The sequence below is a fragment of the Ornithorhynchus anatinus genome, chromosome 1 (assembly GCF_004115215.2).
Source record: "Ornithorhynchus anatinus isolate Pmale09 chromosome 1, mOrnAna1.pri.v4, whole genome shotgun sequence".
NCBI classification, from domain to species: Eukaryota; Metazoa; Chordata; class Mammalia; order Monotremata; family Ornithorhynchidae; genus Ornithorhynchus; species Ornithorhynchus anatinus.
The window spans coordinates 70305191-70322882 of NC_041728.1; the positions used below are offsets into that span (position 1 = coordinate 70305191).

At 43.3% G+C, this 17692-nt stretch overlaps 1 protein-coding gene and 1 non-coding gene across 10 annotated transcripts in view; both read left to right on the forward strand.

The window, feature by feature from the left end:
- Positions 1-17692, forward strand: part of LTBP1 (latent transforming growth factor beta binding protein 1) — a 416540-nt gene that overhangs the window by 292121 nt on the left and 106727 nt on the right. For all 9 annotated transcript variants that reach the window (XM_029058450.2, XM_029058420.2, XM_029058428.2 and 6 more), the window contains 2 exons: positions 2129-2248; positions 14359-14481. In XM_029058450.2, coding sequence (XP_028914283.1) covers positions 2129-2248; positions 14359-14481 — 243 coding nt within the window. The remainder of the gene's footprint in view (positions 1-2128; positions 2249-14358; positions 14482-17692) is intronic.
- On the forward strand, positions 1128-1266 carry LOC114815896. The gene has a single exon (XR_003763693.1). It is a non-coding gene; the product is annotated as a small nucleolar RNA SNORA7 (small nucleolar RNA).

Below are 17692 nucleotides of genomic sequence, written 5' to 3' on the forward strand. Positions count from 1 at the left end.
TCCCTCCCCTTGTAGAATCTGCACTTGAGTTCCTGTGGGCTTCAGTACAAACGATAGTGTGCCCTTTGCTCCCTCTTAGTGCAGGCTCTCAGAGAATCAGGTGAGAAAGTTGACACTGGAGTTCCAGCTAAACTCTAATTTATCTAGAGTGAACAATGACCAAAGTGCTGTGGGTCTGAGGAGCCTTTTCTGCCCATTGGGCTTGAACCGTTTGGTTCCCTGACCAACTGTTGACAATTGAAAGGTATTAGCCTTGGCTTGCTATATACATTTGATATTTCTGTTGGTTGGCTATCAAAAGTTTCTTCTTTATCCTGCATGCAAGCCTCAAGTGGATTACAAGGAGGAGTTAAAGCTAGGTAATGATGACTTAATTTAGATCTATCTCTCATTTCACCTCCTTTATCTTTCATCCTATACATAGTAAGCGTTCAGTATATGCCATTAATTGACTTCATCCTATTTCATGTTTTTCAAAACAATCTCAAGATTATTAAAAGGGTAAACTACTTTTACTGTTTAAATGTAAATAGTTTAAATGTAAACTGTTAGCATATTCTTGAAGTAGCGAACAGAGTATCTACCATTTTCCTAAATCTTTCCACGACCCATAGTTGTTCCCCAGCTTTTTATTCATTCATTCATGAGTACTTAATCACATATAGAGTGTTGTACTAGGCACCTACTACATCTAGAACACTGTACTAGTTACCTACCTTGTGCAGAGCTCTGTACTGGTTACCTTGTGCAGAACACTGTGCTGGTCACCTACAATGTCCAGGACCCTGTACTGGATGCCTTCCACATTCATGACACTGGGTACCTGATGTGAGAAGAACACACTGGTTTGCTGGGTCCTTAGGAAAGTATCCAGTCACCGAGGATGGAAAACAAACTGGCCACAACTGAGCACAGATCTTCTTGAGAATTCTGGAGCTATTGGGTGATTCCCAATCTCTCCTAATGGTCTCCCATTGTTGGTGCTCTGCTGAAGGAGTCCCGTCTCTGGACAGAAACAACCCTCTGTCATCAACATACTGGGAGGAAATTTTAGGGAGTCTAGGAAGATAAACAAACCACCCCCAGTTTTCCACATTGATTTTTGTACTCAGGCAGCATGTCCTGGTCCCCTCTCAGGATCACATTTGGAGAGTTTTCAGTACTCTACCAGTCTCGGCTATGGTAGGGGAGAGTCGAGCAGAGGTATACCCGTTCCATTCCTAGCTTGGGCAGTGGCTGGTGAGTGGAAGGCAATCTGCTATAAGTCAAAACTCACCTGGGCTGAGCAGCAGCGGCATGGAACAGAGTCGAGGGTGCAGACTCAAGTTTGATGCACAGGAGGAGGCAATGGTCAACACCTCCATACTTTTACCAAAAAAACCCTATGGTTACACTACCAGAACAATTGCAGGTGGAGGTGGGGCATTCTGGGAGAGATGTATCTGTGGAGTCGCTATGGATCAGAGATGACTCTACAGCTTAAAAAAAGACAAGACAAGCGTGTCCAGGCAGAGAATGCCAGCAACACCGGCTGGGGAGGATGTAGAATCAGTCCTCAGGGACCGCTCCCACCAACTAGATCCTGGATTCACCTCTCCTCTCTGGGAAGGATCCATTGGACAATCTTGGCATGTTTTTCAAATAGAATTATTCCAATTAGACAGCTATGTGCAACCAAGCAGAAAACTTTCCAGTAATGACAGTGAGATTAAGGTTTTTCAGCATTGTTGCACTTTTTCTTATGACATCTGGTAAGCTCTTACTATGTGTCAAACACTGTTCTAAGCGCCGGGTTGAGTACAACTTAATTAGGTCAGACACAGTCCCAGTCTGGCATGGGGGTCACATTCTAAGTAGGAGGGGGAACAAGTGTTTTATCCCCATTTCACAGTTGAGGAAACTGAGGACCAGAGAAGTTGTGACTTGCTCAAGGTCACACAGCAACAATTAGCAGAGCCAGGATTAGAATCCAGGTCCCCTGACCCCCATGTACATGTTGTTTCCACAAGGCCACACTACTCCTCTCTCAAACACTTAGTACAGTGTTCTGCACACAGTAAGTGCTAAATAAATACCACTGATTGACTGTTATAGGAACTTAATCCCAATTGCTTTTTTCTTTATTTAGATATTGACGAATGCTCAACCCCAAGTACCTGTCCCGAGGAACAGTGTGTTAATTCTCCTGGCTCTTACCAATGTGTTCCCTGTACAGAAGGCTTCAGAGGTTGGAATGGACAGTGTCTTGGTAAGTACTTTGATGTTTGTATTTTCTGAAGTTGGAGGCCTCAAGTAGAATGTGGAAATTTTCTGAAGTTGGAGGCCTCAAGTAGAATGTGAGAAGCAGCGTGGCTCACTGGAAAGAGCACGGGCTTTGGAGTCAGAGGTCATGGGTTCGAACCCCGGCTCTGCCACTTGCCAGCTGTGTGACTTTGGGCAAGTCACTTAACTTCTCGGTGCCTCAGTTCCCTCATCTGTAAAATGGGGATTAAGACTGTGAGCCCCACGTGGGACAACCTGATTCCCCTATGTCTACCCCAGCGCTTAGAACAGTGCTCGGCACATAGTAAGCGCTTAACAAATACCAACATTAACATTAAATATTATTTTAGATGTACCTTCTTTTGAGACAAAAAAAATACCATTTTTTGCTGTCTTAAAAAAGGAAACTGGAAAAATGAACAATGTTCTAGACTATGGAAGAATCATGCGAATAGGTGAACTGGATTGCAGGAAAGTGGGTGAAAGTCCAGATGAAACCCAGCACTCAGAGGAAGATTAAAACCAGTAGAAGCCAGACAATAAATGTGTTTACAAGTTGTAGCCTAAGAGGAAAGTGCTTCAAGTCAGTTGAAAAATTTTAATGAACCAGGTCAAATGGAAAAGTCTCTCTGATTCTCCAGAGTTTCTGAGAAGACATTTTAGTCCTCATAAAATTTCGGCCAGAATTCAAGTAGTTTGTGCTGTACCTTATTTTTCCCAACTGTTTTGGGTTTTGGATGCTCCTCTTCCCATCCCATCCTCCCTCAACACCCCCTCACCCCATCTTGCTATCTCTCAGTTCTGCAGCTGTGTAGTGTTTCCAGGCACAGAGAGTGAAGCACGAGCAAACAATGATCAAAGACCGAGTACTTAAACCAGAATAGAAAATTCCTCATAAGCTCATAACAGCCCTAAAATGTTATTTATTTCAAGTGGTAGATTAAAATGACCCGGCAAATTCTTGGCCCCCGCAGTTGTGGAGTGCCTGTCTGGTCATATCCAGAAGGAGTGTGGTCTGGTGGCTAGACCATGATCCTGGGAGTTGGAAGGACCTAGATTCAAATCCCGGATCTGCCGCTTGTCTGCTGTGTGACCTTGGTAAACTAACTTAACTTCTCTGTGTCTGTTCCCTCATCTGTAAATTGGGAATTAAGACTGTGAGCCCCATGTGGGAACGGATTTCCTTGAGTCTATCCCAGGGCATAGAACAGTGGCTGGCACATAGTAAGCAGTCGACAAATACCACAAAAAATTTCAACACTGGGTTTCCTTTTGGTGCAGCGGGGAAAAATAACTCTCTGACTATGCCAGTGGTGGGATGTAGGGGATCTAGTGGTATAGGCTTTTGGATAAGGCATTTAAGGTGGATTACAACTATTTGGGGTTATTCACTATCCCTGGACACCTTTTTGTAAGAATAAGGGGCTTTATTCCAATTACTTCAGCAAAACTGATTTAGTTTACCAGTCCCATGGAATTACCCCTTATTGGAGACCCTTTGCCAGGAGATATTACTCTTGGTTAATCTGCTTGTTTGAGTCTTTCTTTTAATCCCTCTTTACCTTGTCAGCTGTGTGACTGTGGGCAAGTCACTTAACTTCTCTGTGCCTCAGTTCCCTCATCTGTAAAATGGGGATTAAGAATGTGAGCCCCACGTGGGACAACCTGATTCCCCTGTGTTTACCCCAGTGCTTAGAACAGTGCTCTGCACATAGTAAGCGCTTAACAAATACCAACATTATTATTACCTCCCCAACGTTGAATTTGCACATTATGTTTATAACAGTGCTCTCAATTGTTTTCCTCATCACTGTTGAGTAGATTAAAAGGCAGAACTCAGAACTGCACTTTTGTATAGTGCCGTAACCAATATGAGATTTCACTATGCCAGTTCCCTTTCTCTTTCAAACTATTTTATAGAATGTTTAGCTGATACTCGCTTTCACCCAGAGTGGATGACCCTTAAAATCAATAGCAAACCAATTACTTTTCATGGATTTTAGATTTTTTTCTCTTTTATTTCAGTAAAATGGCATTGTTGACATCTCATTCTCTGACTGGCAGTAACACATGATACCTTTTTAACGACTATAGTAAAACACATTTTTATATAATTTGATCCTGCTATAATCATGCATCCTTTTTCTATACTCATCCCATCCTTATCGCTTCCTCTAGACTGTAGACTCGTTGTGGGCAGGGAATGTGTCTGTTTATTGTTATATTGTACTCTCCCAAGAGCTTTAGAAGAGTGCTCTGAACACAGTAAATGCACAGTAAATACGACTGGTTGACTGGCTACCGCCAGTAACCAAGGTAGGGTCATAGGCACAGCATGGCAAGATAGATGGAAGATATCCCTTGAATAATTGAAGCAGCATGGCCTAGTAGAAAGAGAATACGTAGGCCTGGGAGTCAGAGGATCAGGTTTCCAATCCCAGCTCTACCACTTGTCTGCTCTGTGACCTGGCGCAAGTCATTTCTGCTAATCTTAGTTACCTCATCTATAAAATGACGATTGAAACTGTAAGTCCCATGTGGGTCATGGTCACCGGCTAATCCGAACATCTTGTATTTTCCCCAGAGCTTAGCACAGTACTTGGCACATAGTAAATGTTTAACAAATACCATTTAAAAAAAATCTTTGTGAGGCATAAATATATTTCTATCCTTAAAGTTCTGCCTGGGCACATGTAAATACTAACAACTGCGTTCTGTAAACAGATTCCTATTCTTTATAACTTTATCTTCCTTCAGCCCATAGAAACCCTCTAATTCAGAAGAGCAGCTCCCCATTCCAGGGCCAGAAGTAGAAGACTCTGTTTAAAGTTGCATCTCTTGGTGCCAACGTGATGATTAGAATCACAAGCAGAGTGATTAGATCACTGTGTTACTCATTCCAAAGTCTCACACTTAACCACTTGCTCCAAGCCATAAATCATTGCTGCCTCACTGAAGTCATCATGCATTTCCTTTCCCCCAGCTTCGGGGAGACTGAAGCCACATGTAAGCCTGAGGGTTTGAGCCACTCCCAGGGGAGATTCCAACTCAATCCATCAATCGATTCTATTTATTGAATGCTTGCAGTGTGCAGATCATTGTACTAAATGCTTGGGAGAATCCAATGTGATGGACGTGGTAGACATGTTCCTTGAAGCTCTAGAATGTGATCTCCTTGTGGGCAGAGAATGTATCTACCAATTCTGTTGTGGTCTTAGTATAATGCTCTGCCCACTGTGAGCACTCGATAATTATGATTGATTGATTGTAGCCATTTTTGGAGTCCCAGCTCATTGAGCATTTACCAGGAGGGTCCTTTTCCAGTTCATTAGGAATAGCCCTTGCTTGCCTGCCCTGAGGAAAGGTGCAGCTATTGCTTGAGTCGTACATCTTGGCAGTGCCCGCTTCTGGAAATGGAACAGGGACTTCCATCCAGCAAGCTTTGGCTGCTTCCTTTATCAATCAAGCAATGGTATTTAATGCGCACTAACTTTACTTGGGAAAGTTCATTACAACAGAGTTGGTAGATGCAGTCCCTGCTCATGAGAAACTTAGTCTCTAGAAGGAGACACAGACATTAAACATTAAAATAATAATAATATTAATTATGGTATTTGTTAAGCACTTACTGTGCCAGGCACTGTACTGAGCTCTGGGGTGGATACCAACAAATCGGCTTGGTCACAGTCTCTGTCCCACATGGGGCTCACAGTCTCAAATCCCCATTTTACAGATAAGGTAACTGAGGCTCAGAGGGGTGAAGTGACTTGTCCAAGATAACCCAGCAGACAAGTGACAGAGCCAGGATTAGAACCCATGACTCCCAGGCCTGTGCTCTACCCACTACACCATGCTATTTCTCTAGATTCCTGATAGATTAGTGATGGGGGAAATGATGGAGTATAAGTATATCTGCACAAATGCTATAGGGCTAAGGTGTTAAAGTTCCCCTTTTAAGGGGGTGTAACCTCAAAACACCTTCCAGTAGGTCTCTTTTCATTCATGAATCAAAACTGAATCACGACTGTCGAGCTGCTCAGGACTTATGTAACGTCTGTTTACTCTTCTTTTTTTTTCGGTGGGGATTTCTCCTAGGCCTTGTTGGTGCCCAGGGCCAGCTTCATCTGGCTGCGTACCCTGAGGCGGGAGTTCAAAGTACCGTACCTCACGAGACACATGGTTTATTACGTCACAACTCACGGAGTTGACGTTATGACTTCCTTCTGCAGCCAGATCAAGGCAGAAAATTGGGCAATTCTCCAGTAATTTGGGGGCTCAGCTGCCTTACCCAGCCAATTCAGATCATTCAAGCAGGTCCCGGGTGTCCGAATAAATAGAATAGGTTTTTACTGAGCTCTTAATGTGTGTAGAGAACCATTCTAAGTGCTTGGGAGAGTATAATACAACAGATTTAGTAGACATATTCCCTGTCCACCAGAGTTTATAGTTTAGAAGGGGAGATTCTCCCTGAAGGGGGGACCTTTCATTTTTCTTACACTGGGCTGTGGGTGTTCTGGAAACAATAATTATTCACATTTGCTGGAAATGGCTTTCAGAAGCCATGGTGTCAGATACAAACCCCTGGGTGGACAAAGGTCCTACGTTTTGCCATTTCTTATTTCTCCAACTCTGTCGGCTTGCTGAGTTCAACAAAGTCCTTAGTGAATGAATATGAGAGAGTGGATTTCCTCTGACCTATAAGCTGGAAAAGTTAATGCTTCATAGAGGAGTGTGTGAAGAGTCAAAAGTCAGCACAGATGATTAACAGCTACTGGCATCTAATTGAGGCCAAAGCTTTCACTGAGTCTCTTAACCAGTTCACTTCAGAGTACTCATCACTGCCAGGTACTGAGTGACCCAGCTTGCCCGTTAATTTGATTTGGCAATCTTCTTTCCATCATGAGAGTCTGACTGGTTTTTAAATGCTTCTCTTTTTTCAGACACTAACTGTGGTCCATCCTTGGGACCTGCTTTCAGTCCATTGGTGGTATTTATTGAGGGCTTAAGGTGTGCAGATCCCTGCACTAAACACTCAGGAGAATATAAGAGTCAGTGGATCCTAATTCCCTGCCCTCAATTTGCTTACCCTCTAACAGAATACAGGAACTATGCTTTGAACTCCACATTGCCAGATGGTCTTGGGTTGCTGCCTTTTGAATTCTGATTTCAACACTTTGAAGCCAGCCAGTCCTGATTTGCTGCTCATAGCCAGTCCCCTCTCCCAGGACGTCCATCTGGCGGGCCCTCGGTCTGATCCTCCCTTGCCGGGAGTGAGGCTGTCTCCAAGTGTTTCTTAACCAGCCCTAAAGAAAGCTGTTGGCCATTTTATTATTCCTCTTGTCTGGAATACCCACCTCTTTCAAATTGACCGGACCGCAGTTCTCTCTCCTTCTTTAAAACATTCCTAAAATCCTTGCTCCTCTAGGAAGCCTGCTCTAATTAATACCCACTGCCCCAATTCATATCGATTACCTGGATATACTTACATCTATCCTCAGCACTTAAGTATAGACTTAGATATAGAGATGGTATAGACTGACCATCTGATGCTAGTTCATTATTTATTCAGTCATTTCCTTTTCCTTGCTTTTCTTCCTGCTCCTACAATCTCTAAGATCACCAATCTCCCCTCTTTTTTATAAGGTCCTTGAGTCCAAGAACTGATTTTGATTTTGTTTTATGTTCCCAAGTCCTTAGTACATTCAGTTCTCCTATAATACAGTGGTTGTATACTTAACAAACCCTCTGTTTAGGAAAACTCATGAGCCCCTCGAGGGACAGGGACCATGTCTAAAGCCCACTTGTATATTCTTTCCCCATGCTTAGTACAGTGTTCTGCATAAAGTAAGAGCTTAATAAGTATTATTAGTATCATAGTACCCACAACTTTACTGACATCATACACACATACACAGTAGTTTCTTCCAAAAGCACATCTCATTCTACCCAGAAAGATGCCTGTTGTTGGGAGAGCGTTCCCTAATTCCCTAACAGCGTTGCATGCAAAACTCATTATCAAAACAATTTGAGAAAACCGAGTATTCAGGGCTCTGTGCATAGTAGATGCTCAATAAATGCAGGAATCAGATTTTCTAGGTGTGCCTACAGAGAATGGCAACCTCTGGGAATACGGGGCATTATTGATACTGGTCAAGAGTATTTTCTTCTGAACAGTGCAAAAACTTAGTGCTTTGTCTAAAACCAAAACATTGTCATCGGGATACAGGCAATTGTTACCTTAAGGCTTGATTTATTGACTTAGAATTTATGTGTGCTACAGGGGCTGCGGCTATTCTGAAATCGGAAACAGTCATGTAGAGTTTAGGGATGAATCAGTCAATCAAATGGTATTTATTGAGCACTTATTGTGTTCACAACCCAGTATTCAACCCTTGAACCTAATCTTCCTCCTCATTCACAGTCAGTCAGTCCAGGTTGCATTTCTGATGTGTCTCAGTTTAGAACTCAGAATGAGATGGGATTTGGACTCTGAAGTCACCTTCAGAATCTTCCAATCCACAAGGAACACTCTGAAGCTAGTAACAACAGGGAGCGGGTTTTTCCGATTTAATTCCAGAGGGTGGAAGAAGCCGTGACCCTGAAACTACAGATTGGCTTTATTAGATGTTCCAGTGGGTATCAAGGGGATTCAGGAAATGATGTAGAAAGACTCTAGCCCTTCCCGGGGACCTCAATTCCCATTGGCCATCTGGTTTCAGCCAAGAAAGGCTGAGGGTCAAAGGGCTGAGAATAATAATAATTACGATGATAATAATTCTGCTGCCCCTTTCACCCCTCCATTTGTTCAAAAGAAACAGAAATAATTTCCCAGCCAAGTGCCCAGGAGTTTGGGCAGCTTTTGCCCTGGGAAGGCTTTGGGTCCCGCTTTGTTTAAACCTAATAGGACTACTCCTCAAGCAGAGGCAGGTAGAATCCAAGAAGCTGTTCTGAGCTCCTTCTGGTGTCACTGTTCAATAGTACCCATGGGATTAGCTTTCTCTAGGTTAGGGGAGAGGTTGTTGCTCTTTAGTGTTGAATCGCCGACTTAGGTCACAGATTTGTTTGGGTCCCTCCCCGCCCCCCATTTGGATCATGTTTAATACAGCATGATTCCAGGTTCCCTTTCGAGGTTGCAGCCCTACCTCAACCTTAGACTCAAGAGTCGTGGCCCTGGCTCTGTTTTTCTGTAAATCACGCATTGACGTTATTAAGTAGAAAAAATTCATTTTTCAAAGAGGCATCATCTGTTGGGTGGGATGTATTTCATTCAGAGTCAATTATGCTTTCAGGTTTTGAATACTGAGGTAGTTCAGGGGTTTTTAGATCTTCAGACATGATACCCTTGGAGGTATGGCTCTGCGATCTCGACTTTCTCGCCACTGACCTCTCACCCGTATGCTACCTCTGGCCAGAAACGCCTTCCCTTCCACATATCCGACAGACCATGTCTCTCCCCTCCTTCAAAGCCTTATTGAAGGCACAATTTTTCCAAGAGGCCTTTCCTTTCTAAGCCCTCCTGTCCTCTTCTCCCACTCCCTTCTGCATCACCCTGATTTGCTCCCTTTATTCATCCCATCCCCAGCCCCACAGGGCTTATATACATATCTGTACTTAATTTATATTAGTGTCTGTCTCCCCCTCTAGACTGTAAGCTCATGTGGGCAAGGAATTCATTCATTCAATAATATTTATTGAGGGCTTACTATGTGCAAAGCACTGTTCTAAGCACTTTGGAATGTACAATTGGGCAACAGATAGAGACAATCCCTGCCCAATATCGGGCTCACAGTCTAAACGGGGGAGACAGACAGCAAAGCAAAGCAGAACGAAACAAAACAAATAGTCTGGCGTAGATATCATCAAGATAAATAGAATCATAGATATATACATATCATTAACAAAATGGAGTAATAAATAATATATACAAATATGCACAGTGCTGAGGGGAGGGAAAAGGGGAAGAGCAAAGGGCAGGAGAAGGGGGAATGGGGAGGGGAGGAGGAGCTGAGGGAAAGGGGCTCTCAGTCTGGGAAGGCCTCCTGGAGGAGGTGGGTTCTCAGTAGGGCTTTGAAGGGGGGAAGAGTTAGTTTGGCAGACGTGAGGAGGGAGGGCATTCCATGTGTCTGTTTATTGTTGTACTCTGCCACGTGCTTAGTACAGTGTTCTGCATACACTGAGCACTCAATAAATATGACTGACTGACTGCAGGTCACATAGCTTCAACTGCAGACCCAACTCCACTCCTCAGACTCTCGTCTCACCGGTGGCCTCCCACCAAACAACCACTACCCAGCTCCCTCACCCCCTGCCATCCCATTTTTCATCTCCCTTTTCCTTCATGCTTCCTCTCCGCTCCCACACAGAGATGTTCCCCAGCTCCCAGCAGGCCTCAGACCTGCCTGGAGTCTGTGCTGTCCTGGGAAGATGGCGGCAGCAGGTGGCTGCACTTGCTCCTGCCTCTGGGATCTCCACAGAGAGACAAGCAAGAAGCTTCTCCCTGCTATGACCAGAGTGGTCAGAGTCCTATGCAGGGTGGCTAAGGGTACCCAAACCTCTAATAGAGGCCTCCGCATGTGTAGATTTCTTAATGGTGCTACACAGTGCCCTCAATTATCCATTTTCCTCAATTGTGTCCTATTGTCATCCTTGTTTTCCAGCCCTAATGAAATTTGTAACATTATTTCCTTTTTCCCCTTCAGGCAGAAACAAGTTTAGGAGTAGACAGGCACAAAGGCCAGAATGTAACAGTAGAGATTTCAGTCCAGGCAGTGAAGAGCATGCAGACAGAAGTGGAGGGAAGGTGGTGAAATGGCTGTGATCTGGGTGGTGGGTGGAAAGGGGCGCGGACAATAGTGAGGCAAAGAGGAAGTCAAGACTGGGTTGCTGCGGCCACTTTTTGATCATCTCTCTAACCGTTTTCTCCAGGGGCATTTTTTCCATAGTCTCAGTTCTGTCAGTTCACTGGTTTTCCTTTTCATAAATATTCTTGTACAGGCAGGCCCTTACATAAGATATTTTTAGTACCACCAATGAAACATCATTTTCTAACATTACACCTTGTTTCAGCCCTACCACACACCGGTTTTATAACACTGGCCTTTTTTATGGGAAATGAGGAATGAGAAGCAGCATGGCCTGATAGAGCACAGACCTGGGAACTGCGTTCTAATGCTGGCTCCACCTCTTGTCTGCTGTTTGACCTTGGGCAAATCACTTCCCTGTGCCTTAGTTACCTCATCTGTTAAATGGGGACTAGGACTGTGAGCTTTATGAATGTATGAATGCTTAGCACAGTGCCTGGCACCAAATAAACCCAACAAATGCCAGCAAAAAAAGAGATAATTTATAGAAGGGTATGAAGGTCTAGGGGAGGAAAGGGCAGGGGGTGGAGTGGAAAAGGACAGTGGGGGGTGGGTGGGGAGTAGGTTATCTGATCTCTGGGTGGAGTCAGGGATCCACACTCCCTTTTATGTCTGGGTAAGGTGTAGGGGGGCAGGGGCGTGCCACTTTCTTTTGTACTTCCCAAATGCTTAGTGCAGTGCAGTGCACCCACTTGGTGTTCATTAAATCCTGTAAATGTTACTATTGTGAGCCCCTTTTAGACACTGCCTTCATTTCTAATTCCCAGCCATGTATTCATTCATTCAGTCGTATTTACTGAGCACTTACTGTGTGCAGAGTACTGTACTAAGCACTTGGAAAGTAGAATTCAGCAACAAAGAGAGACAATCCCTGCCCACAATGGGCTCACAGTCTAGAAACGGGATCATATTTTCCCAACGTGTTGTATAGGGCTCTGCACACAATAAGTGCTTCATAAATGCTATTACTATTATTACTAATAAAAGCTGACTACCCTGTCATGGAAAATCTCTGATGCAATTTAAAAAATGTTTCTATGTTATTCAACGTAGCAGCATGGCTTAGGGGAAAGAATGTGGATAAAGCTCAGGCCTGGGAGTCAGAGAACTTGAGTTCTTATCCTGAACCTCACACTTAGTTACTGTGTGGCCCTGGGCAAGTCACTTAACATCTCTGTGCCTCAGTTTCCTGAACTGCAAAATGGGGATTAGACACCTGTTCTCCTTCCTCCTTGACTGTGAGCCCATATGGAACAATGACTGTATCTGACCTGATTGACTCGTATGTATCCTGTTGCTTAGAACAGTCCTTGATACATAAGTACTTGAGTCCTTAAGTTGTATTTAAGTATTACTCAATGGTAATAACAAATACCATTAAAAACCCTTAATTACTTGAATACATAATTTTGAAAAATTTTGGTAAAAATTAGCTAGCCAACCTTGGCAGAATGACATAGGTGATAAAGTACCAGGCTGGGAGTCAGAAGGTGATGGGTTCTAATCCCAGCTCTGAGATTTGTCAGCTGCATGACCTTGGGCAAGTCACCTCTCACTTCTCTGTGCCTTAGTTACCTCTTTGGTAGAATAGGCTGGGAGCCCTATTTTGGACAGGGACTGTGTCTAACCCAGTTTGCTTGTATCCACCCCAGTGCTTAGTACAGTGCATGGCACAGAGTAAGTGCTTAACAAATACCATAATTATTATTCTGGAACCAGTTCCCCAACTCTACTATTGTTCCTATAAGAAAACTGGTTCTGACTTGGATTTCAACTTAAGGTGAAATTTTCAGGAGCCGATTGGGTTGTAAGTCTGGGGACTGCCTGTACTCTGAAGCTGGCAATAAATCTTCTCTTGCCTATTACGTGCCTTGCCTTGCCTCTGCCTTATAGATTCCCAAATCTGGTCCCTAGAATGCACACAGCATCAGCCTTACTGATGCTTTACCATTTCAAGTAGAACTACTTGAGGTTCCTTCTTAGGGTTGCCATTACGATCTGCACCAGAGGAGAGAGATAATCCTTTCATACCACCCAGAGGAATGTCGGCACATTTTGCCTTAATTACTTCGGGAACCGGAGCGAAAAGGAAGTTGTATGATTGCCATACGAAGTTGTGACTTGAGGGAAGATCTGGTCATTTATTTTAACTAGAAAGAAATTTGGTCTTAGAAAATGCTTCTGCTGCTCAAGGTTATGGCCCTATAAATCATGGTCCCTGATGCATGCATAATTAAAGAGGGCAGTCCATACATTTGGGAACATGTTAACATTTTTGAAACTGAACAAGCTACTAGACATTCCCGTCTGGAATCCCCTTGCATGATGTCTGGGCTAGTTCGTTTTCATTATTTACCTTGGCTTTGGCTCTTGGCTCCTTCCCCTGAGTTGTTTGCTTGAGGTTTTTAGGGAAAAATGGATTCACAATACTAAAATATCCAAATGCACCCAAGGTAGGAACCACCGGCTGCTCCAGAGCTGCAGGAGGGAGAAGTAGTTCCTGTTCCCTGTTCCTTTAAGAAGTGGTGTTGGCACCGAAATTACAGTCTTGTTGGAAAAAAGCCCTTGAGGAGCAATGTCCCTTGATTACGACCTTAGTTAAGATATGTCACCCATTAATTAAATTCAGTCTTTTAATGAATGAATTCTGGGCACTCTTTTAATTTTGACTGGAAATTGCTTTTAACAGTTTTCTTATCCGGAGTGGCATTTGTGTGAAAAGTAAGATAATAATAATTGGGGTAATTGTTAAGTACTATGTGCCAAACCCTGTATTAAGCACTGGGATAGATATGAGGTAATCAGGTAGAACACAGGCCCTATCCACATGAGAATCATAATCTAAGTAAGAGGGAAAACAGGTATTGAATCCCAACTTTACAGATATAGAAACTGGGACACAGAGAAGTTAAATGTCTTGCCCAAAGTCTCACAGCAACCAAGTGGCAGAGCCTGGATTAGAACCCAGATTCCCCTGATTCCCAGGCCTACATTCTTTCCCTTAGGCCACACTGCTCTTTTTCTATATCTTGAAATACATGTGAACCACATTCCTTGATTAAGGGGTTTTAATACCCCCTTTTCTGCCAGGTGTAATTTCTTCTTCTAAGAAGAAAGTTGGTCTGAAAGTATACCTGGGTTTTCTCAGAGGGTGATGCCTTCTTACACCTACTAGTCCCTTTTCAAAATGTTTTATTTTCTTCATTTCTTTTCCCTCTGTGCAACTTTCTTCAAGATGTGGATGAATGTTTGGATCCACTAGTTTGTTCCAATGGCACCTGCTCCAACCTGGAAGGATCTTACATGTGTACATGCCATGGAGGTTACAGACCAACTCCTGACAGAAAAAGTTGTCAAGGTAAGAACATCCATAGAGCTTTCTTTTTTGTCATGGTTTATGTGTAGGTAATAGTACTCACCAGACTTGTGTGATGGGATTTGATTCAATAGTATTTCAGTAGTTTTTAGCACTTACTGTGTACCGAATACTGTACTAACCTCATAGAAGAGTACAACAGAAACAAAATTAATATTTCCAATCTTCAAGAAGCGTACATTCTAATGGGGGACGACGAGAGACACAAATCATTTACAATTAATGGCAGCAGGAAGAAGAACAAGCATAAAATAGGTAGTAGGGCAAATATGTCAGGATGAGGTTACAGAATAAACTATTTAATATACAGTTGATTATACCGAGGTATATAGGTGCTGAGGGTGGATAAGATGCAAAGAATATCTGTTGGGTTGATATAACTTGGGTTGCTGGGAATTCACCAGGGAGGACTTCCTGAAGTGAGATTTAGGGAGTGCTTTGAAGTCAGCCAGTCAGTCGTATTTATTGATCACTTACTGAGGGCAGAACACCACACTAAGGACTTGGGAGAGTACGATATAACAGATTCGTTGAAGTTGGGGAGGACTGCAATCTGGCAGATTTGCTAGCAGATAACAGAGCGGTATTGGATATTCTTTTAATATTTTGATCCTTCAATCTAGTTAGACTGCATTTCACATTCACTCATCTGCTTTCCCTGTAAAGTTGAACAGCCTTTATTGTCCAGCCTAACAAAAGAAGACTTGTATAGAACTCCAATTACAAACTGGACAGAGTTTTGGAAAATCGCACATCCCTTACTAATAATTCACCCCAAACAAATGCCAAACAGCCAGGAAAAAGTGGATTTGCAGAAATTTTTTCTTGTTAAAATTCTGTTTTTTCTTGGTCAATTAATGCAATTAAATATATGGATATTCCAATTCTCGTTAAAAAAGCAGGTATCTTGAAAAACCCCTTTATTAACCTTACACTGCTAGATGCTCAGGAACCCCAGAGCATTTTAGGATATGGAGACAGACGGGATTAATATCTAGTCTTTCCACATTATGTAGCCAGAAAGAATTCCCTTTTAATAAGGTTGAGAAGCACATATTAATTTATATCTCATGCCTTTGCTGCTTCTTATGTTTCTTGAGGAAGCTTCACTAATCCTTTTTCTGCAGCCTAAATCATACCTAAACACCTCCATACCATATGTCCTTGGCTTCCCCCTCTTTTCTCCCTCAAAAGCAAGATCTACATCCATTCCTCGCTTTAGCTCTTCTTGCACTCTGTCTCCAAGGTCATTCCAGAGGAGACCCGGCACTTCTTCAGACCCTATCTTCATTCACTGTTTGTTCATTTGGGTGGGAGTTCAGTGGTAGGATAACTTCCAGTTCGGCCGCATCAAAACCTTCGACCTCTAGGACTCCAGTCTGGTGGGTGCCCCTTCTCTCAGCCAATTAGAGCCCAAGAAGTCATAAGAGCAGAAGAATTTTCAGCACTTAGCACCAGGCCAGGTTATGGCCTTCCAGTGGATTGCTGAGCTTAGCTTTAACCCTTCCATAAGTGCTTTCCCTGTGGAACTAGTAATAATAATTGTGGTATTTGTTAAATGCTTACTATGTTCCAGGCACTATAGTAAGCTGTGGGGACAATACAAGCAAATCAAGTGGGACACAGTCCCTGTCCCATGTGGGGCTCACAGTCTCAATCCCCACTTTACAGATGAGGTAATAGAAGCACAGAGAAGAGAAGTGACTTGTGAAAGGTTGCAAAACAGGCAGGTGGTGGAGATGGGATTAGAACCCAAGATCTCTGACTCCCAGGCCTGTGCTCTATCCACCATGCCATGCTGGTTCTCCAGGGACTACTGCATTGGTCAGGAATCGAACATGGGTTGGTCAGGAAACCAACCTGGCTCTCCCTAGGATATGAGAATTCTACCACTGAACCACCAGTGCCAGCCTGGGCGACAGGCAGGAGAGGAGCTTGACTGTCAGCAGCTCCATGTCCTGCTCTGAAGCCACTCTGACTGGATCGATGGGAGAAGGCCATTTGGGAAAATCTCCTCTCGGTAGAGTGGCCGAAGTGCTCCTCAGCTCCCATGCCCTGCTCTGAGCCCACCCTGATACGGTCCATAGGAGAAGGCCATGTGGAAAAGTCTCCCCTTTGTAGAGACTGGCTGAAGTGTGTCTCCTACCCCGTCAGATCAGAGCAAAATCTGATGCCCAGAATGCAAGTTTCCAGAAGGCAGGTATCTCACCAAGTTAAGTTCTTTGACCCAGAATCTAGCATTGTTGACCATACATGGTTTAGTTAGAGTTGGCTGCTTTTGCTCTTTGGCTCTTCCTGCAAGAAGTGGAGAGTTTCCTTTGCTCTTGTTAAGGTGGAAGTCAAGTTATGGGAATGCTTATTTAATCAAAAAACCACTCCTTCCACATCTGGAAAGAAAAGGTCTTTTCATCCCTAAATTAACTTCCTATTTTCCCGTTGGCTGCTCTGAGGGCTCAGAGAGTCCCTAATCCACAGTCGGTTTGTCCCAGTTCATCCCAAATGAATGTGTTTGCTTGCAAAGAATTATTCTTGACAGTCCCACTGTCCTAAGTGATTAACTGATGTAAGGGGTATGGAATGCCCTAAAATAACTTGGAATTAGAATTTGTCTTTCCTGAAAACATCTTCATGTGGGAATGTATAAAATATCTTCCTTTATGAGACATGTTAAAAAGACCCAAAACACTGAAAATGTGGGCCGATACTCTAGTGGCATCTGACCAGCTACATGAGCCAATGTTTTGGAGAACAAGTCCTTGAACTAAGAACCAGAGCATTTTATAGAATGTCCTAAATAGAAAATGTGGTGTTTGCTGTTCTTTGCTGTAGTTCTCCAGAGGCCAACACAGAATGAGTGTGAGAAGGTGCACAATTATGCTTCCAGAGAGAACACATCTGTGGTGCCTGTTTCAAACCCCTCAAGAGTTGATCTGTAAAGATGCCAAACTGGCAGTGAGATCCAGAGACAGACTCAGGAATGAAAGAAGAAATTTATGATATGAACGATGCCAACTGAAAGTTCTAGCCAGTGAGAAAGATAGGTTGCTCTTTGAAATTATACTATTGAATGACAAGGGCAGAGTTGTGAGGAAATTATTTTTGTAGAACAAAACTAGACCGAGAACTAAGAGACCCCTGAAAACACCATGCATACCTCAATGATACAAATGTGCATGACATCCTCAAAGCTGTA